The sequence below is a fragment of the Bubalus bubalis genome, chromosome 2 (assembly GCF_019923935.1).
Source record: "Bubalus bubalis isolate 160015118507 breed Murrah chromosome 2, NDDB_SH_1, whole genome shotgun sequence".
NCBI classification, from domain to species: domain Eukaryota; kingdom Metazoa; phylum Chordata; class Mammalia; order Artiodactyla; family Bovidae; genus Bubalus; species Bubalus bubalis.
Window position 1 is genome coordinate 15,025,190 of NC_059158.1, and position 22,286 is coordinate 15,047,475.

Consider the following 22,286-nt stretch of genomic DNA (forward strand, 5'->3'; position numbering starts at 1 on the left):
GTAGATGTTTGTGTTTTTCCTATTTTTTGTCTATTATAGATAATGCTGCTGTGGACATTGATGTACGTGTTTTTGTGTGGACATATATTTTTATTTCTCTGAGATCTACACCCAAGAAAGGAATTTCTGGATCATATAATAACTCTGTACTTAACAATTTGAGGAATTTCCAGATTGTTTTCAAATTAGCTGTATAGTTTTCCATTCTGATCAGCAGTATATCATGGTTCTAATTTCTCTACATCCTCATCAAGGCTTGTACTTATTTTTATTATAGTCGTCCTAGTAGATAAGAAGTAACTCCTTGTAATTTTGATTTGCATTTTCCTGATGACTGTTGATGTTGAGCATCTTTTCATGTGATGAGTTATTTGTATATATTTGGATAAATGTCTTATTCAGAGCTTTTGCCTATTTTTAAATCAGATTATTTGACTTTTTATCATTGAATTATAGTGATATTTTATTGTCTCTAGTGTTTTGAAGCAAAACTAATACTACTTTATGCTTTAGACTTTTAAGTAGAAAATGACTCAATCAAAATTTTGAACCACCTAAAAAGAAAGAATTTAAATCTGAAAAATAGATTTGGAGATGGGTATCAATACTGATTTCCAAAAATAACATTTATAGGTTCCACAAGTCAAATGCTATTAAGTGGTCATACTTGTTTTTATCAAGCTTCTTCTGCCTATTTATGTGTACTGCCTTGCCAGCTCAGCTGCTCAGTCGTGTCTGACTCTTTGCAGCTCTATGGACTGTAGCCTGTTAGGCTCCCCTGTCCATGGGATTCTCCAGGCAAGAATACTGGAGTGGGCTGCCATGCCCTCCTCTAGGGGATCTTCCTGACCCAGGGATGAACCTGCCCTCCTCCATCCTCCAGGGGATCCTCCTGACCAAGGGATGGAACCTGCCCTCCTCCAGGGGATCTTCCCGACCCAGGGATGGACCTGCCCTCCTCCAGGGGATCCTCCCGACCCAGGGACGGACCTGCAGGGATCCTCCTGCATTGGCTTCTTTATTGCTGCACCACCTGGGAAGCCCCACTGATGTGCACTGGTATTGGAGAATTAAAGACTTCTCTCAGAAAGTCCCCAGCTGCTGTGACAAATGGGCAACATTTTCTAATAGTTCTTCTTGCCCAAATAGTCCTTTAAGGCAATTGTTTTTCTTCTCTTTATCTCAAGTTGGTCAAACACATTTGTAATTTCAGAAAGTGATACTGTGATTTAGGGATATTATTTATGCATATCTGTCAGTCAGTTGGACAGCAATTTTTGGAGGCCTGCTTAGGTATATGGTTGACTCACTTCGTTTCTCTTCGGGGGTCATACTCAAAATATCTAACATTGGTGTGGTGTGGGCATTAGCAAATCAAAATGCAGACTGACTCGAAAGTACTTCACTCAGTTTCATTATTTCAGTCATAGATCCTTTATATTGTTCTTCTTGTATTTTGCAATCTAGCGGACCTATGCCTAGTCCATAGCTTTTTTTTTTTTTTTCTTTTTTTTGATGTGGATCTTTCCTCCTTTGGTAGCTTCATGTATTTTTCTTTTGATTGCCAAATTGATAACTGTTTTGGCCCAGTAAGTTTGTTGGGTATTAAAATCGGAGGTAACTCTTGTATTAGAGATAATAATATTCATCAGATATCGTAAACTTACCTTCAAGGAGATACTTCTGCATTCTAAAATTGGTCATGGAAGTGTACTATTCCAAGCAGAGTTATCAATTGCTAACCAGTTGAGGATTGTATATAATTTGAGTGGAAACCAAGTGTTTTACGAATTTGCTCGTGAGTGGTTTCTCTAGGTCGTTACGATTTATTCCTCAGCTGAAGAGAACGCTTTTCAGTATACGACTTTACAAATATTTGAATCAGGAAGAAAATTTTTCATGGAATACATGACTGTAAAGATGTAATCGGACTAGTTGGCTGCTCCACAAAGCCATCTTTTCACTGTCCCTGAGCCTAGCTCCCTTCGCACCGAAGCTGTAGGTCTGTCCACCTCCTCATGAGATGTGGACTCAGGTGACTGTGCTGCCAGAGTCCGTGAACTGGGCTTTCTCTTTAGTCTGGTGCACCGGATATGCAGTGTGCCCCACCGTGTCAGACGCCGCTGTGGACACCAGCTCTGAGATCACCGCCAAGGACCTAAAGGAGAAGAAGGAAGTTGTGGGGGAGATGAAAAGTGGGAGAGGTGTACCCACAGTGGGAAGGCTAGTGAGGAAAGTAGGGGGCAGGAGGCTGCCAGTGAGGTAGAAGAAGGCCTAGAGGAAGGAGGTGTTGGTGAGGAAGACAGTGAAATGAAGATGAGGAAACTGAGGCAGCTGCAGGCAAAAGGGCAGCTGAAGGGACGAGGGATGATGATAGTGACAAAAGAAGAAGACAGATGAGGATAACTAGACAACAAAAAAGGAAAAAAAAAGAGGAAAAAAGAAAAAAGGCCACTGTGAGCCATTCATTTTCCACTTCCTTTCTTAGAATCTCAACAACATGATTACCTTGGAGCGGGGAGGCTGTCCAGGCTGCCCACTGTGGGCTGAGCCACCCGAAGGTGATGCATGCTCCCTCCACCATCCACCAAACCCACAACACAAATCTGCAATAAGAGAAGGAAAAAACCCCAAGTTTTCCAGCATGTCCTGCTTCTTAAAAGAGACATAGAAGACAAGCTTATGGTTACCAAGGAGGAAAACCAGGGTGGGAGGGGTAAATTAGGAACTGGAGATTAATGTATACACACTATTATATCTACAATAGATAATCCACAAGGGCCTACTGTATAGCACAAGGAGCTATATTCAGTATCTTGTAGTAACCTATAATGGAAAAGAATCTGAAAAAGAATAGGTTTATATTTATTTCAACCCTGAATAGTCATTGGAAGGACTGATGCTGAAGGTGAAGTTCCAATAGTTTGGCCACCCGACGTGAAGAGCCAACTCATTGGAAAAGACCCTGATGCTGAGAAAGACTGAGGGCAGGAGGAGAAGGAGGTGACGGAGGATGAGATGGTTGGATGGCATTACTGACTCAATAGACATGATTTTGAGCAAACTCCAGGAGATAGTGAAGGATAGGGAAGCCTGGCATGCTGCAGTTCATGGGGTCTCAAAAGAGTCAGACAAGACTTAGAAAGTGAACAATATGTATATTTGTATAACTGGGTCACTTTGCTGTACACCTGAAACTAACAGTGTTGAAATCAGCTATACTCCAATTTAAAAAAAGTGCTTTTGAAAGGAAGATTTGTTTGTATTTTTAATTTGGATTTTTATCTTTAAACATACTGTTAGAGTTTAGCCATTTTTAATGATTGTGGGTGACCAGACCAACCTTTGGAGTGTTCTCCTTCCTATTTCTGACTTGACTTGTTGAGTGACCATATTCATTATAATTTCAAAGGAGAAAAAAAAAAAAAACTTGGTTTAAAAAAACCCCACAAAAACAACAACAAAAGCATTCTTATTCCCAGGATGCTGGTAACCTTGGATGTACGTACTGTACTCGAAGTAGTTTTATGAGATGATTATAAAGGTCAAAGATAAAAGGTTTATTTTTTCTACTTTTTTTGCCTATGAAGTTGTTTATCTTTTTGCCTGTTTGTGTGAAACATTGTTGTTCAAAAATAAACTGGAATTGTATTTTACTGAGTCATTTTTTAAAAAAAGATACAGTTGTATTTTTTTTTTTTAACAACTCTATTTTCTGGTTTGCAGCAAATTTTCAATAATGACTTATTTTCTCCTTACCAAAATATAGTTGCAAGTAGCCGCCAATAGTATGTATCTTGTTCACCCAGTTTTCACTATCCACATACGTAGATTGTCATGATAATCTAGTGAAGACAAAAACAGCTCTTGCTTCCCTTTGGTTCATTGCTAGTTTTCATAGTTAACCTTAATGGCAGCCATAGGGAGGGACAAGCCTGTGGCATGGTCCAGGTGACTTAAACAAGAGTGTTGGCTATGGAGATAAAGAGCAGACACATTCACATTGTTTTGGATGGAAAATCCTTTGGAAGTTGTTGGATTTGTTGTGGGAGAAGATCAGGTGAAAGAAGCATCAGTGATGATTCCCAGGTTTCTGGTTTCAGCATCTGAGTACATAAGCCGTGAAATTGAAAGACTCTTGCTCCTTGGAAGAAAAGCTATGATCAACCTAGACAGCATATTAAACAGCAGAAACATCACTTTGCTGACAAAGGTCTGTATAGTCAAAGTTATGGTTTTTCTGGTAGTCATGTATGAATGTGAGAGTTGGACTATAACGAAGGCTGAGCACTGAAGAATTGATGCTTTCAAACTGTGATGCTGGGGAGGACTCTTGAGAGTCCCTTGGACTCCAGGGAGATCAAGTTAGTCAATCTTAAAGGAAATCAACCCTGAATATCCATTGGAAGGACTGATGCTGAAGCTGAAGCTCTGATACTTTGGCTGTCTAACGCAAAGAGCTAACTGGTTGGAAAAGACCCTGATGCTGACAAAGACTGAAGGCAGGAGGAGAAGGGGTCGACAGAGAATGAGATGGTTGGATGCATCACCGACTCAATGGACATGAGTTTGAGTAAACTCCAAGAGACAGTGAAGGGCAGGGAAGCCTGGCCTGCTGCAGTCCATGGGATTGCAGAGAGTTGGACTTGACTTAGCAGCTGAACAACAACATGTGTCATTTATAGAGATGGGGAATTCTGGAAGAGGGTAGAGTCAGTCATTTGCCTGTTTGCTCTCAGATTCAGTTTCCTGACTTCTGTCCTCTGTATTGCAGGGAACTGCATTTCACACTCTCCCTGCCTTTTGGCATGTGTGGTTAGATTTGGCACGTAATGGGCACTGATGGAAGCCTAGCAGATGGGAGTAGGGATGAGGTAGGGTTGTTCCTCCCTCTCTTTTTGCCCTGGGTCCGGTCCCAGGAAGTGGTGGTTTCATTCCTGTGGCTTCAGTCCCTATCAGAGGGCTCTTCCTTTGCTTTCAGCCCTAGTTTCTGATGGGCAGCTCCTGTTGTTGCTCTTGCTGCTGCCAGTGGTGAGATGCAGCTTCTGGGCCCTTCCAGTGGGTTTCTCTCGCCCTTGGGCTGGTAACAGTTTCCTGATGTTACTCAGCTCCTGGTTACTTCACCTTCCCCATTTGGTGACTTGGCTTCTCCATTGCCTATGTAACCACACTTCTATATTAATTATTCTTTATCTTAATGCCTAGAGTGGTTTCTGTTTTCCTAATTAGAACCTTAAGAATACAAGGGTGAAAATTTGAGAGTTCAATTTGGGAAATGGTCGGTGTTGAATTTAATATTTTTTCGGTACGTTCCAGTGGAGATGTTGCTAGATAAGTTGGATGATGAGTTCAGATGGGTGTTTCAACTGGGAATGTAAGTGTGGGTGCCACCTCTCAGTGCGCTGGCAGTGTTTAATACTGTGAGAAATATGGTTGGAAGCATCCAGTGAACAGATGACAAAATCTAGGCTTTCAATCTACTTCGTGGAGGACAGATGGGGAGGGATAAAGTAAAGTAGCTGAGGAGGTAAGAGGAAAACAGGAGAGGGATGCTCTTGTCAATGGAAAGGAGTGTTTGACGGCATGATGTGCGGTCTTGTGTTTGGTTATCTGTTTCCTTGATGAAAGAAGTTTGCAGGAAACTGAGAGTGGCTGAAGCTCTTCATCAAAATGGAGTGGTGGAAGAGTGACTGGGAGGTAACAGAGTATAGCTGGTGCTCAGAGACAGTTCTTTCCAGGTATTTGACTGTGGAAGGGAGTATAAGAAATGGGAAGATAGTGGGATGATTAAGACAAACTACATTTTGTAAAATTGCTCTTTTTTTTTTCTTTGAAAATACTGAAGTTTTGAATAGGTTCAAAAATTTTAAAAAGTTATACAAGGAAAATATCTTCCTCTTGGCTCTCATCAATCCCGTTCCACTTCCTCCTCCAGTCCCAGCCATTGCTATTCATTTTTTGTACGCATGCCCCCTAATTTCTGATGCAAATACAAGCAAGTGTGAATATATATTCTTGATTTCCAGGGGTGGCATAGTGTCTTTATTATTTAGTTTCTTATATTCTTTGAACCATATGTTCTGGACATTTTTTTACTTTAGGACTTTGAGGTTATTCTTTTTTTCTCCTTTTTAAAAGCAGCTTTATAGGAGTTTCAATTCTGAATATACTAATATGTCTTTAGCCGATCATCTTTTGCTGTTACAAATAATGCTGCAATGAATGACTTTACACCCATGCAAATGTTTGTCATAGTCTAACTTCATGGAACTTCTCAGTCCCAGGATATGCATTTGCTGTTTCCAGAGATAATATCAAGTTGCCTCCATGGATGATGGTCTAGTTTGTAACCTCTACTATGCATGAGAGTTCCTGTCTCCTCATAGTTACACCAGCTCAGTGTCTTTTCAAGCTTTTGGGCTTTTGACAATATAGGAAGTGAAGAAAAATGGTACAGGTATAGTTTTATTTTGTTTTAGGTGCAGTTTTACTTTTCATTGATTAAGAATAAGGTTGAACATCTTTGTTCAAGAGCCTTATGTGTTTCTTCTTTCATAAACTCTGTTCATATTCTATGCCCTTCTTTTATCCAATTAGATTTTGGTCGTCTCAGCATTTGAATTTTATGTACTAGGCCTGAGGGCCTAAAAGCTCAGTGGCAGGAGCATAACATATAAGGTGGGCTTTGGACAGAGGGATGGGGACCCGATCATGCAGTGCCCCGTAAAGTCCACTTGGTGTGTATATTGCTGCTTAGTTTAGAAGCCTGTTTAACATATTTGAAATAGGGATTCTTTGGACACAGTTACTTCTGAAGTAATTATGTGTCAGGATCAGCAGAACAGTTTAACCTGGGAAGAGGATGGAGGAATATTAGCAGTGTTCTGTAAAAGATCTGTCTAGCATTCTGATTTATACAGGTCTATTTACCTATATAATTAATTTTCAATGGTTATCGGTAGAGTTTTGCCGACTCTTACTTCTCATTTAGAAGAGGAAAAAAACATGTTATTCTCCCTTCATACAGTAAACAGGGTTCAAGCTGACCCTTGGCTTCCTCATCTTATTTCTGCAAAATGCTCAGCAGGAGTATTTTAAAAGAACAAACTCATTATGCATGTAATCTCCAAGGATAAGTGCTTCCCCGGGAGATGCTGTATTCTGCTTCACTCAGAAACATGCCACGGTCTCCAGCGCTGTCCAGTGAGGGAGGGTCAGTTCTGGCTCCAGGTGTTTCAGCCTGGGAGCTGGAGGTACTTCCCGTGAGTCTGTCCCTCTTTCTCCTCGTTGTTTCTTCTCTTCATCTTTCCTACTCCTTTTTCTCTCTCGTCTTCTCCCCAGCCTCCCAGCCCTCCGAGCCCAGCTGGTTAAAGGGGATGTACTTTGTCAGGATCACTTTGCTTTTATAAAATAGATCTTGAAAGCATGGTTATTCTATGCTTTCATGCATTTATACATTCCCTATAAATAACAATAAAATGTGGAAGGAAAATATGAATACATTGACTAGAATTTTTATTTTTTTGCCTTTTATTGATTTGAAGATATTACTTTTCAATATGTTCCTTAAAGGTGCTTTAAAATTTTCTTACTAAAGCATGCTCCATTCTCCGAGTTTTTTGTAGGCATCCAGTGGTTTGTCTTACATAAAGAAATTTCCACAGCTGGATTAAACGTAATGGATATTGAAACTGTTGGGACATGATTTGTCTTCCAGAGTTCTGTGGTAAAGAAATTGCCCCCAGATGCTACTGGGTTTAAAACAGTCAAGACCATTTGTCCCCCTTCATTTTGTTCTTAATGGATTTCTATTTGTATCAGCTTGCTAACTTCCTTACTCACATCTGTGAATTTAAGTCTTTTAAGGCTCCTCGCACTGTTTCCTGTGCGCAGTTGACAGTGGAGCGGCTCTCTGAGGGCGTGTCTCACTGTGAGGAGCTGATGTGAGCCACGCCCATCTCTTCTGTAACGTCACCTTTATGCAGAAGGCTGCAGGGGGATGGGAAGACGGGCTGCTTTGAGAGTCAGCCTGTGCCTTCCAGTGATGCTCCTCTACTCAGTAGTAAGCTTTTCTTTACTTGCCAGTTTCCCACTGATTATGGAAGGCCAAGAGCTGACGTGTTCATGGTCTTGGAAATTTTGGAAATAGCCTAACAGCTCCTTTTGAAGCCTGGTTATTTGCCTTCTTAGAAATAGTATCATGAGGCAATCTCACGGTCATGGAATGCTGCTTTATTTTGTTTTTAGGTATTGGCTGTGTTATTTTTGATCAGGAGGCAAAGAGCCACTAATGAGGCATTCTGATTTCCTTAAGTTTACAGTTTTGGAGTCAGTCTGTCTGGATTTCTAATCCTGCCCCCACTGTCGTACTCTGATTTTAGGCAAGTTACTTTTCCTTTCTATCCTTTAGAGTCCTCCTCTGTAAAACTGGAGTAAAAGTTGAACCCACCTCAATTTGGAGGATTAGATGGATAAAAAGAAAAGGAAAATGACATGCTTGGCTCATTGCTGGGTGCATAATATGTACTCAATAGTGTTAGCTATAATCATTATTGCTAATCAGATTTTTATTACTTTGGATTTGGAAGCGATTTATCTTGTGTACATAAAGAAATAGTTTGGAAAGTAAATGCATTTCTATTAAAATAAATAATAGTTTGTTTCTCTGTCCTCATACTCAAAGTGGGTGGTGTGTCAATGGCCATCATTTTCTTGGTTCAGTGAATACAAAAGCTTTTAGCAGTGGGGAGAAAAGTCCCAGAAAATGTTTATCAGATCGCTGTTTCCATGATGGATCACAGCAGGAGCACAGTTTATGTTCTTACCTTAAAAATAAAAGAATACTATTGATTCTGAGCTCTACAAAAAAAGGAAATTAAAAATGATTTTTTTAAGGCTTGATTAGTATTTTTAGTTTAAATGCTTTTAGAAATTCAAACAATGCATATGGATATAAATTAAATATTAACATGTCCCTTCTCAGGGTTAAACTTCATAAAATTATAAAAGTAATATCCATGCAAGTTTAAACAAAGAAGAGAGGGAGAGACTATAAAAGGTGCACATTAGACCATATTGGAGGCCAGCTGAGCCTTCATCTTATTTCCAAGGGTAAACACCTCAAACACTTTCATATTTATGCTTCAAGACATTTTGTTTTTTACTTAGAATTTCCTCTTTTCTCCTTTTCCTTTTTTAAAACACAGAGGAAGTACAAGATCTACTCTTTACCTTGCTTTCACTGATGATATAACAAAGATTATTATAAATAAGCACTTATAGATATATCTTGCTTTTTTAACAGCTAAATGGCTTTGTAGCTGCAGTCCCATTATTTACTTAATGTCTCCTTATAAAAAATATGTAAGCTTTCTTAGTTCTTTGTTTTTTCAATCTTCCATGTGAACTTTAAAGTTTGTTTGTATGTACATATATATACATACATGTATATGTGTGTGTTTGTATATAAATGTGTGTGTGCTGCAAGTATCCTAAAGCATGTGTAGGAGAGATTCTAGGGCAAGTTTAACTGTCTGATAGCTATTCTCACGTTGTATTCCGAAGAGCTTCATCAGTAGAGGCTCCATCGATAGAGTAGAGCTTGACACTTCCTCATTACTTTGCTATCATTAGGTAGTTCTATACTTTTTAATATTTTTCAATTTGGTATGAGAACAAAGGATCTTATTTTGTTTTGCATGAAAAAAATTCAGTGAGAACAATGTACGTTGGGATACAGTTTTAATAGAGCCAAAATCTAAATGTAAAACCCTGAGTGTATTAAAATATGAGTGAATTCCTTAGTAATCTGGGAGTAGAGGAAGCTTTCTAATTATGACTCAGAATCTGGAAGCAAAAAGAAAAATATTTGATAGATTAGCCAACGCAAGCTGTTATATGTAGAATAGATAAACAGCAAAGTCCTACTGTGTAGCTCAGGGAACTATAATATCCTGTGATAAATCATAATAAAAATATGAAAAAATATATATGTATAACTGAGTCATTTTGCTTTATAGTAGAAATTAACACTGTAAATCAACTATACCTCAATAAAATTAAAAGAAGAGTTTGATAAATTTGACATCCTGAAATATAAAAAGCATGTTCAGTTCAGTTCAGTTCAGTTGCTCGGTCGTGTCCGACTCTGCGACCCCATGAATCGCAGCACGCCAGGCCTCCCTGTCCATCACCAACTCCCGGAGTTCACTCAAACTCACGTCCATCGAGTCAGTGATGCCATCCAGCCATCTCATCCTCTGTCGTCCCCTTCTCCTCCTGCCCCCAATCCCTCCCAGCATCAGAGTCTTTTCCAATGAGTCACCTCTTCGCATGAGGTGGCCCAAGTACTGGAGTTTTAGCCTTAGCATCATTCCTTCCAAAGAAATCCCAGGGCTGATCTCCTTCAGAATGGACTGGTTGGATCTCCTTGCAGTCCAAGGGACTCTCAAGAGTCTTCTCCAACACCACACTTCAAAAGCATCAATTCTTTGGTGCTCAGCCTTCTTCACAGTCCAACTCTCACATCCATACATGACCACAGGAAAAACCATAGCCTTGACTAGACGGACCTTTGTTGGCAAAGTAATGTCTCTGCTTTTGAATATGCTATCTAGGTTGGACATAACTTTCCTTCCAAGGAGTAAGCGTCTTTTAATTTCATGGCTGCAGTCACCATCTCCAGTGATTTTGGAGCCCAAAAAAGTAAAGTCTGACACTGTTTCCACTGTTTCCCCATCTCTTTCCCATGAAGTGATGGGACTGGATGCCATGATCTTAGTTTTCTGAATGTTGAGCTTTAAGCCAACTTTTTCACTCTCCACTTTCACTTTCATCAAGAGGCTTTTGAGTTCCTCTTCACTTTCTGCCATAAGGGTGGTGTCATCTCCATATCTGAGGTTATTGATATTTCTCCCTGGCAATCTTGATTCCAGCTTGTGCTTCTTCCAGTCCAGCGTTTCTCATGATGTTACTCTGCATATAAGTTAAACAAGCAGGGTGATAATATACAGCCTTGATGTACTCCTTTTCCTATTTGGAACCAGTCTGTTGTTCCATGTCCAGTTCTAACTGTTGCTTCCTGACCTGCATACAGATTTCTCAAGAGGCAGGTCAGATGGTCTGGTATTCCCATCTCTTTCAGAATTTTCCACAGTTTATTGTGATCCACACAGTCAAAGGCTTTGGCATAGGAGAAAATATTGTAACTTCTGTCACAGACAAAAGATTAACATCCTCTTTGTGTGTCTATTTGTATGTATGAGTAAATTAAAACATGAGATTAAAATGATTATTTAGCCTAGTAGAAAAATGGGCAAAAGATCTGAACAGACAGAAAATGCGGGTAGGGGTGGGGAATGACTCTGCAAATGATCCTTAAACACGTGAAAAGATGCTCAACTCATTCTTCATAAGAGAAGTGCACATATTTAAATCCTACTGCTGCTAAGTCACTTCAGTCATGTTCGACTCTGTGCGACCCCATAGACAGCAGCCCACCAGGTCCCCCATCCCTGGGATTCTCCAGGCAAGAACACTAGAGTGGGTTGCCATTTCCTTCTCCAATGCATGAAAGTGAAAAGTGAAAGTGAAGTCGCTCAATCGTGTCCGACTCTTAGCGATCCCATGGACTGCAGACTACCAGGCTCCTCCGTCCATGGGATTTTCCAGGCAAGAGTACTGGAGTGGGTTGCCATTGCCTTCTCCCAAATCCTACTGGCTTCCTATTTCTCACTGCAGTGGCAAAAGTACAGAGGTTTGATAGCACACTCCATGGGCAGTGCTGTGGATAAGTAGGTAATCTCATGCATTGCTCATGGGAGTGCGAAGCTAAGTACCCCTTACAGATGAGAATTTATCCTTTGAACAGCCCCACTTTCTTGGAATGAACCCTACTTCATTCCAAAGGTAATATGGGAAAAATACAAAATTGCCGGGGTCCAGCCCCAGCTGATCCAGGGTATTCGAAGGAGAGACGGCGTAGGCGAGGGTCAGGAAACAACTGCTTAATTAAACATTAATTAAGGATATAAAGAGTAATAGAATGAGGATAGCTCAGTAGGAAAATTCAGTGGAGAAAAGAGGCTGAGTAGCTTGGTTTATGCGGGAGACCAATAAAACTTCAAGACAAGAAGTTTGCACCACTTATGTAGGCCGCAGGTGTCCTTCCGTTCTCCTGAAGGAGAGGAGACACTGAAGCCTCCCTGGTCGGATCTTAGAAGCCCAGGCATAATTAGCAAGCATGGCGGGTTCCGCGCTCCAGATGGAGACTCAGCCAGAATTTGAGAGAGAGAGAGTGACATGGGGAGACCAAGTTTCAGTGAACAAGGCCCGCACTTTATTTTCCAAAGTAGTTTTTATACCTTAAGTTGTGCATAGAGGATAATGGGGGAAGGGGTGGAGTCATGCAAGGACAGCAGTTCCTGGTTCTAATCGAAGCCAGGCTTTCAAACTTATCATATGCAAAAGTTCAGGTGATTTACATCATCTTCTGGCCAGGAGGCCTGTAAACATTTTAAGAAACTTATTTTTCTCTAAAGGTGATTATTCCAAAGTCAGGCACCAGCCTCCAAAAAAGCATTGGATAAAGCTGCATTTTACATTTCTATACACCCATTATATTAATCAATACACTGCCAAGGACACAGTAGGTAAGGAGTATGGAGACTTAGCAGCAAACATTGTCTCAATAAGTGAAAAACCCTTCACCAATACAATTTCTAATCAATCTTTTAACTACTCAAAAGAATCTGTGTTTAGACAATTTAGAACATCTCCTGCCTCTCACAGTTGGGAGGCTCTGAACAATCACATGTGGCCGGAAAAACCTTTTCAGGCAGGCTAGAGGACTTCCAAAGGAGTTTGTAGGTTGAAACACTGTCACACCCAGGAATTATTAACTGGAGCTGTAAGCTAACTCTTTTTTCAGAGAGAGGTAGTGGGGGACAGCCCCCGTAAAGTCCGAGGTGTAGGTGAGAGCACAAAGCCGAAAGTAGGCAGACTCTGGTTTGGGGGTAGATGTTCGAGAATTTCCAGGGGGACTCCTGAGGCTCGATCCCGCCTTTGCATGTGCCGAGCCTCCTTCCTCATGACCTTTGCCATGGGTGGAGCTCCTGCTCCCGGCAGTGATAGAATTCCAGTTGAGCTATTCCAGATCCTGAAAGATGATGCTGTGGAAAGTGCTGCACTCAATATGCAATATGCACTCAATATGCAATATGCCGGCTCCCGGCACAAAATGATATGTGCACAGTGCTATTCATTACAACACCATTTGTAATAATGAAGGGCTGTGAATAATCACATCTTGGGCTCTGGATTCCATCTGGCCAGCCTCAAGCAGATAGCTTTTCACACCAGTCCTTATATCCCAGCTCTGGCATTGGCAATATTTAGCTTATGTACATATGATTTTCAGCTGCACATCAGGGGTTAACAAGTGTTAGAAAACAAGTTGAGGGTAGGTAGAATTCAGTCCTTTGGCTTCTCAGAGTCTGTGCCTCCAGTCTTGGAGTCTTCTCCCTGCCTTTCCCTTTCTTGGTCCGTTCTTGCTCTAATTCTGCTTCTCTTGGGACTGGAGAATCTGCCATGGATTAAGGCAAGACCATGAGGTGTTAACCTTCTCTTGAAGTGAAGTGAAGGTACTCAGTCGTGTCCAACCCTGCTACCCCATGGACTGTAGCCCACCTAGGCTCCTCGGTCCATGGGATTCCCCAGGCAAGAATACTGGAGTGGGTTGCCATTTCCTTCTCCAGGGGATCTTCCCACCCAGGGACTGAACCCCGGTCCCCTGCATTGTAGGCAGATGCCCTACCGTCTGAGCTACCAGGGAAGCCCCATTAGGATGTTAATAAAAATAATGGAAAGGCAGGACAAATATAAATGACACTAGAAGATAATAACTTAAAAATCATTGGTGTCAAGAGGTTTCGAGTTTGAGCTCCAGGTCTAATGAAGACGTTAATCCAATAACCAAATTGCCTACCAGCAGTAGGATGTTTGAACATTTGTTTTGTTTTGGGTGATGAGGTTCTAGACACAGCAGGTGTTCTGTTATTTCCTAATTGTTCTAGATGGTGCTGCTCTAAGGTAGATGTACCAAATACTAGCTTATTTCTTCCATTTCAAATGCATGTCACCCTGCCTCCTATAGTAACGTTTGAAGTTGGGATGTATCTTAAAACTTAAAAGAACTGAATATAGTGTTCAGTATAATAGCTCTTGAAGAGCCATTACAAAGTTGACTATGTTCCTTATGGTTGATGGCATCTTAAAACCCAGAAAATGGGTTCATAAGGGGACAGAACATGTGGAATCAACATTTCTTAATGGCAAATAGCCATATATAATTTTTCTCCTCACTCCCCTTTTGTAATGAATGTTTCTGTGTTATTTAAAAACCTTAGAAAAAGGCCTTTGCTGAGTGTGTGTGGGTTGGCACAGAGCAAGCAAATACGCAAAATTGAGAGAGGAAAATGATAAAGGGTGGAGGATCATCTTAATTTTTTAGTAACGATACGGATACCTTTCTTTGAACTCTCAGCATTTAGTACAGTGGATGACTCCTTTTAAAAGTACTCTCTGCGTGGAGTTCTGTGACACCATGGGCCCTGGTTTCTGTCCTCCTATTGGCTGTTTCTTTTCGATGGCCTTTCCTCATCTCTGCTTCTCCATCCGACCCCGAAGCACCAGTGTTCTGTCTTCTGCTTTTCTCTCCTTCCCCCTTTATATTCTCTCCCTAGGTGAGTGCGTCCATTCCTATGAATTCAGTTATTTTTTTGGGTTTCTGAGTCTCCCGTTTGTGTCTCCAGCCTGGAAGACTCCTGAAATCAAATGACTGATCAGTATTTCTAGTTAAATGTTTAATTGGGATCTCGAATATAACATGGCCACAACAAAACTTTGGATTCTCTGTTCCCCAAATCATGTCTTTCTAAACCTTCTTCATCTCAGTAAATGGCACCACAGGCAACTGATACTCAGGCCAGAATCTTTGTCATGTGCTTACGGATCCTTTTTGATTCCTTCTTGCACAATATATACCTACTCTATCAGTTTTTTTATTCTACTTCCAAAACATGCCTCTCTTCACTTCCCTGATTCATGTCATTGCTCTGACCCTAGTCCAGGTTTCCATCACCTTTCACTTATTCTTAGACCATTGCATTGCATCAGCTTCCAACTGGTTTTCTTGCATTTACTTTTTTCTCTCACTTGTTTTTACTTTTACCCTATCTACAGACTTTTCTTCACAGTGATTGCAGAATGGGATTACTGAGGTAGAAATTAGTTTATATGTTTGAAATCCAATGGTGACTTCCCCTTACTCTTAAATGTAAAGCTCTCACATATTAAAAAGCAGAGACATTACTTTGCTGACAAAGGTCCATCTAGTCAAAGCTATGTTTTTTCCAGTAGACATGTATGGATGTGAGAGTTGGACTATAAAGAAAAGCTGAGTGCTGAAGAATTGATGCTCTTGAACTGTGGTGTTGGAGAGGATTCTCCAGAGTCCCTTGGACTGCAAGGAACTCCAACCAGTCCATCCTAAAGGAAATCTGTCCTGAATATTCATTGGCAGGACTGATGCTGAAGCTGAGACTCCAGTACTTTGGCCACCTGATGTGAAGAACTGACTCATTGGAAAAGACCCTGATACTGGGAAAGGTTGAAGGCAGGAGAAGGGGATGACAGAGGACAAGATGGTTGGATGGCATCACTGACTTGATAGACATGAATTTGAGCAAGCTCTAGGAGTTGGTGATGGACAGGAAAGCCTGGTGTGCTGCAGTCTATGTGGTCACAAAGAGTTGTCGGACATGACAGAGCAACTGAACTGAACTGAACTGAAAGCTCTTAACTTGCCAACATCATCTGATTCCTGCCTGCTTCTCAGACCTTTCTCTCCCTGTGTCCAGTCATGCTGATCATCTCTGTTACTGGAACATGACAGGCTTGGGCCTTTTTCATGGCCTTTGCACTTGTGGTATTTTCCTCTTGGAGTGCTCTCTCTTCTGATCTTTGCTTGGCGGATTCCTTCCCATTATGTCAGTCTCAACTCAGATTTAAACTTCTGAGGGAGACTTACTTTGACCAGCAACCCCACAGTTATTGTCTGTTCATTACCCTCTTTAATCATCTTAATATCATTGACCAGCGCCTGAAATTACCTTGCTCGTTTCTGTTCTTTTGTTTTGATCAGATTTCCTCTTTAAGACTGTAAACTCCTTGAGGCTGAAATCTCTTTTCACAGCCACATCCCCAGCACTTAGGACAGAGCCTGACACATAGTACAACCTCTTGCATTTTGATTGTTGGTTGATTTATACTTTGGAGTAGAACAATCTTTTTTACTTCTAAGTAGAATGATCTTTTTGCCAATATTAAATATATTAGCTCAAAACTAAGTTCAAAAGTAACTGGATAAGAAACTCATGTGTTCATTGGAGAAAGGACATTGTCTTTTTGGAGGTGGTTACCAAAAAGTTTGTCCTGTTTGGTGACTCAGATGGTAAAGAATCTTCCTGCAATGCCAGGAGATCCAGGTTCAATCCCTGGGTGGGGAAGAACCCCTGGAGAAGGGCATGGCAACCCACTCCGGTATCCTTGCCTGGAGAATTCCATGAACAGAGGAGCCTGGTGGGCTATAGTCCATGGAGTCGCAAAGAGTCGGACACAACTGAGCAACTGACACACACACACCAAAAAAGTTAGATACCACTGTGGGCATATTGGTATATTCACAGGATTCCTGTTGATCATGAGTACTGGATCACCAAGCATAGTATTCACTTTATTTTGAAAGGCAGTACATTTCAACATTGGCAAAATTCTAGACAAAGTAGAATAATGTGCCTTATTTATTAATGGAGTTCTCCTTGAGAAGGCTTTTGTTGAAGTATGGGGAAAGTGATCTGATGACTTGAAGGTGACCGAAGAAAAGAATGTGGCAGGATATAGAGTTGTCATCTGCCACATATGGTTCTGTCTCTTGACTTTTGTTTGTTTGAAGTAAGTCCTTAGTCTCTACATTCTTCATCATTAGCTAACAGACACCGATGATTTTTTTCTTATGTGCATAATACATAGCTCATAGTATTGCTTTGTCTTTCAAGATTCAACATTCATTCAGTAAATAGTAGATACTCATTGAGTACCTATGTACGAGGCATTGTAATAAGTGCTGGGGATCTGGCTGTGAGTAAGGTAAAATCTCGGTCCTAAATATTTGTTGAATAAATTGGTGAGCTTCTTGAAGCTTATTTCAGAGGATTGGTGTGGCCTTCAGAGCTTTAGAAAATTGGTAGAAGGCATCTAACAAGCCATATGCATGTGGTCCCACACATTATCCCTATAGCTTCTTCTTTCTTATTCCTGCTTGTGCACTGTTTTGTTTTCCATGGTTATTTGAATGTCTGTTCTGTACCCATCACTGTGTTAGGCCTTGGACATTCAGATAACAGCAGAAAAAAAATATTGTCTTCAATATCTCTTTAATAGTAATATAGACAGACTGGGAAAATGTATTATTTTAATGTAGAATTGTAAAGTACAAGGATAGTCTCAACACAGTCTACTATGGGAGTGCAGAGAGGAGGCGTCGAACCAACATCAAGGGGAAACTGAAGGGCGAATAGGAGTTAGCCAAGTGGGTAGGCAGATGAAAGGGGCATGAGCTATTTCTGTGAAGCAAATCAAGTGTGCTCCTCGGATTGACTAGGGCAAACTTGAGGAATTTGCTTTGGTGTGGCTGGAAGGATAAAGAATATAGGGAGAAATGAATATGGAAGTTAAGGAGGTGGAGATTTTTGAATACCAACTGGAATTCACTGGAAAATTGAAAAGGTAATCTGATCAGATTGCTACAAGAAGATTGTCTTTTAGGTAGCATTTCTGGGAATAATTTGGGAGGGACTAGAAAAGGTAGGTGAATACTCGTCATCTCTGAGTTTGAGCAGGCAGCATAATCAGATCCATGTTTTACGGACAGCCCCTTTGGGTTCTGGGTGGGAAGATAGACTCTGGGGTGCGGGTGAGGCATGTGAATGGAAGGAGTAAGACAAGTTAGAGGGAATCTTAGTATTCAGCTGATGGATAGTAATGAGGAGCTTTTCTTTTCAGATAGTTGTGTATCTTGCCTCTTTGTAAAAAGAAATTTACCATTTTTATAAAAGATGCTGGGGAAGAAGGTTTTGCTAAGTTTTACTGGAAGCTTGGACACGCTCATCCTCCCTTTCCTGTTACGTCCTCACTGGAAGTTCCGTTCCCAGGTAGAGAATGTACACACAGACATCAAGTGTCCTTGGTTCTTCATTTCTTTTGACCTTTGCTTCTGTTCTTAATGAAATACCAGTGAAGGTGCTGCAGTTTTCAATTTTGGTTTTCCTTTCATCGTGGTAATCCTATTTTATTGTTTAAGTCCTTTTAGGCAGTAAGGTTGTTGGAATAGCATCAAGCACTTCAGGCATTTATAAATTCATTTCAGTAAACATGAGTTTAGGTGATTTGTTGCATAGCTAGTGAGTTTATTATTGTATATAACAGTATCTAATCGAATTAGCAAGAGGAATAAAAGGCTCACTTTGATGTAAATCGTTAACTTTTTCAAAGAGGACAAACCATATTTTTAGTAACATCTCAAGCTGAAGAATATTCAGTGTATAATACATGTGCTTGAATAATGTTAATACACAGTCCCCAGAGAGGCAATTAATTTCATATTCAGAGGTAAGATTAGGCCAGTTTCACTTTATCTTTTGGACGTTATTAAATACTTGCAGGTATTGACAATGCAGGAAGAAAATGCTTATCCTCTTTATATTTTAAATGAGAAAATAAGAGCACAGGTTATATATTTTTAATATTTATTTCTCACCAATGTTTCCATATTGAAGCAGCTGCATGTTGTATTGTAATGGCCCATTGACTTGACTCATCCACTAGCTCTTCCCCCCACCCCCCCCATCCCCCCACAGTCCCAATGCCATTTGAGTAAGCACTTGGATGTTTTTGGCTGATTAAATGTGATACTTACTTTTCCTGTTTCATATTTCTGTTTTTAATAGAAAATGCATCAGATGCAGACTTATGGCTCCTGAATAGTTGTACTGTAAAAAATCCGGCTGAAGACCACTTTAGAAACTCAATTAAGTAAGTGAAAGCTGATTTTTTTTTTTTTTTTTATCCTTTCTTCATCTTTTCTAAGTGTTGTAAGAATTTCTGGAAAATAGCTTTTAAAAGATTCCTAACATTACAAATACTCAGAATGTTATCAGTAAAAGTATGAGTTGGACTTTTATAATTATACTGTTTTGATTTTATCTGATAAAGAGCAAAACTTGAATGTAGACTTTTCTAATAGATGTTTGAGTATTTATAAAGGTGGCTAATAGGTGTTTTGAGTATCTGTTAAGTATTAATAACATAGTTTTCTCAGGGAATCCAGTCCCTACTTTTTGAAACTGCCTAAAGCAGTCCTTATCTCTTCGCTCTTGCCTGCCTGTTAGTGCTGTTCTAAGTGCTAATAATGCCTGGCCATCAAGGAAATTGCAGTTTACTGGGGGAAGGGGCATGTAATCCATGGTTATTGAATTGTTCTTCAACTTACAGTGAAAGAAATATTCTTTTTTCACATCTCTGAATCTTATTCCACCCACCTTCTTAGAACCTTCATTCTATAAATTTATATTCTCATTCACCTCTGTTTTCAACCTCTCCAACCCCATTGGTGCCTTTTCATTGACCTATAAACACACTCAGGTCTACTCAGCCCCATGCACCCCTTTTAGCTATCATCTTGTTTTTCTTCTTGCCTTTCCTGAGAAACTTAAGATTCTTCATTTCCTGACTTCACTCTCAAATTCAATCCCCACCACATTGGTTTTATTGTGAAATATGTCATACATAAATGAGTTTATGAAACATGTACAGTTTAAATAAGGGTAACACATGTAACACTTATGCATCCACCATCCAGCCTAAGAAATAAGGCGTTACTAAGACCTTAGGTAACTGCTCCGTGTCCCTCTTTCAGTCATATCCTCAAGATGTAATCTTTATCCTGACTTGTGTGAGTCACTCCCTTCCTTTTATTTATCATCTGCTAAATATATCCGTAAACAATGTGTTTAATTAGTTTTGCCCTGTTTTAAGCTTTGTTTATTGGACTTACACTGTTTGTGTTCTGAACTTGCTTCTTTTCTCTACCATTTTGCTTTTAGATTTATCCACGTTGATGGATGTAAAATAACTCTGGCCATTTGTAGTGTCTTACTGAATGAATTTGTCATAATTTCTTCATTTTATTATTGAAAGAGTTTTGAGTTTTCCCTATGTTTTGCTTTTATGAGCATTGGTGCTCTGAATATTTTGAACATTTCCCAGTGCAGCCGTGCAAAAGTTATTTTAGGATATGTACCTGGGACTTGAATTATTGGGTCACAGGTGTGTGCATATTCAAACTTTTAGGTGATGCTGAACTTTTTCCCTGACGGATATACTGAACCTCATTCCCACCAGTCATGGATGTGTGTGGTTGTTCTCCATTCTAGCTAATACTTGATACGGTCAGGGTTGTAAATTTCTGCCCATCTGGTGGTGGAGATGGTATTTCAGTGTGGTCTTAATTTGTTTCTATGATTACTAATGATGTTGAGGATCTTTTTGTATGTTTGCCATTTGAATTTTGTGTGTGTATATGTGTGTGAAATGCTTTTAAAATATTTTTTCTGATACTTGTCTTTTTATTTGTGGGAATACATTCAATGCATTCTGTGTACTAACCCTTACGTATTGCATCTGTTGCTCCTATCAGCTGTGGCTTATCTTTCACTGTCTTTAACAGTATCTCAAGCTGAAGAGAAATTCTGGCTTAAAATTTTCCGTCTTTGCCTTTGGGTCTGTGCTTGTATTCTTTAAAATGTCTTTCCATACTCTAAAGATATTCTGTGTATTTTCTTCTAAAAATTTTGTGGTTTTTAATTCTTACATTCATTTTATAATTCATCTGGAATTGATTTTTTTTTCTCTTGGTATGGTACCAGGAAGGGGGTCCCATTTTATTTATTTTTTTGCATAAACACCAACTTTTCCAGTATCATTTATTATTTTTTTTTAAAAAGCCTGCCCTTTCTCCTTTTATTTATTTATTACCCGCTTTGTCATAGGCTCATTGTCCATAGATATTTGTGTCTGTCCCTTGGCACAGTGTTCAGTTTCCTGGATCTATTTCTTTGTGTTGGTGCTTATTCTACATAGTTGTAATTAGTATAGATTTATATTAGGCCTAAATGTTTGATAGCTCTAGTGCCTTTTTGTTCTTCAATTTGAAGGAAGACATGTTTTAGTTTTGAAAATGCGAAGTTACAGCTAAATATTATAGTAAAGTAATAGATAATATTTGATCTTTATCAAGTGTCTTCTGTATGGCAGGCACTGTTCAAGGTGCTTTACAGCAATTGGATATTATCTAATTTAATTCTTACAGTCTTCCAGTGAATTGTAGTTTTCACTTTTATTTCTGTTTTACAGAGGAAGCAGCATCTGTTTTGCAGATGAAGTTCTCTAAAGCCCTTGAGTTCATAAATGGTGGAGGTGGGATGTTAGCATAGGCAGTCTCACTACAGTCTGTGAGTTGTTAAATTTAATACTATGCTTTCCAGGTAAAGACGTCAGGTAAGCAGTTGTAGATTTGGGGCAGATTATCAGACAACACTTGAGATACAGCTTTTATATTTCCATAGAAGTGACCTTTGAATGTGATGGTGTTCTCAACTCAGTAACTATGGAATGAGCGGAGAAGACTTGCTACCTGAACAATGGTGGGAAGCTTAGGAGGGTGGCGGTGATGTGGGAAGGAACTAGGGAGTTAGGGCTGTGGTTAGGACCAGAAGAAGGTAGAGTTAAAACAAGAGCAAAGCATGAAATTTGCCAAGTGCTGCTTGTTTTCAAAGAATGCTTTTTATTTTGTGAGATGTCTGTCATGTTCCACATGATCTACTTTTTTCTGCACGAGAAGGGCATAAGATACAAAGATATTTTAGTGCTACTGAAAGCCTCTAAACTCAGAACTCAGAGAACTAAGTTTCTGTGATTATCAATGTTATAATGTAATTAATGGATACACTTCTAGACTGTTTCTACAAGTTTACTTAAAATGTCAAATATAACTCGTGTCAGTGGGTTTTCTTATATAAACTGTTGTGAAAGTGGTTCAAGATAATGATACGGTGTTTGATTAAGTGAGGTAATCACTTAAGATGTGTTTGTCATTTTAATACTACAAAGCT

General features: G+C 39.8%; 1 protein-coding gene across 11 annotated transcripts in view; it reads left to right on the plus strand.

The window, feature by feature from the left end:
• The window catches only part of CDKAL1 (CDK5 regulatory subunit associated protein 1 like 1), a 617,913-nt gene that overhangs the window by 84,335 nt on the left and 511,292 nt on the right, over positions 1 to 22,286 (plus strand). For all 11 annotated transcript variants that reach the window (XM_045162607.1, XM_045162600.1, XM_045162601.1 and 8 more), the window contains one exon: positions 19,065 to 19,149. In XM_045162607.1, the coding sequence (XP_045018542.1) occupies positions 19,065 to 19,149 (85 nt within the window). The remainder of the gene's footprint in view (positions 1 to 19,064; positions 19,150 to 22,286) is intronic.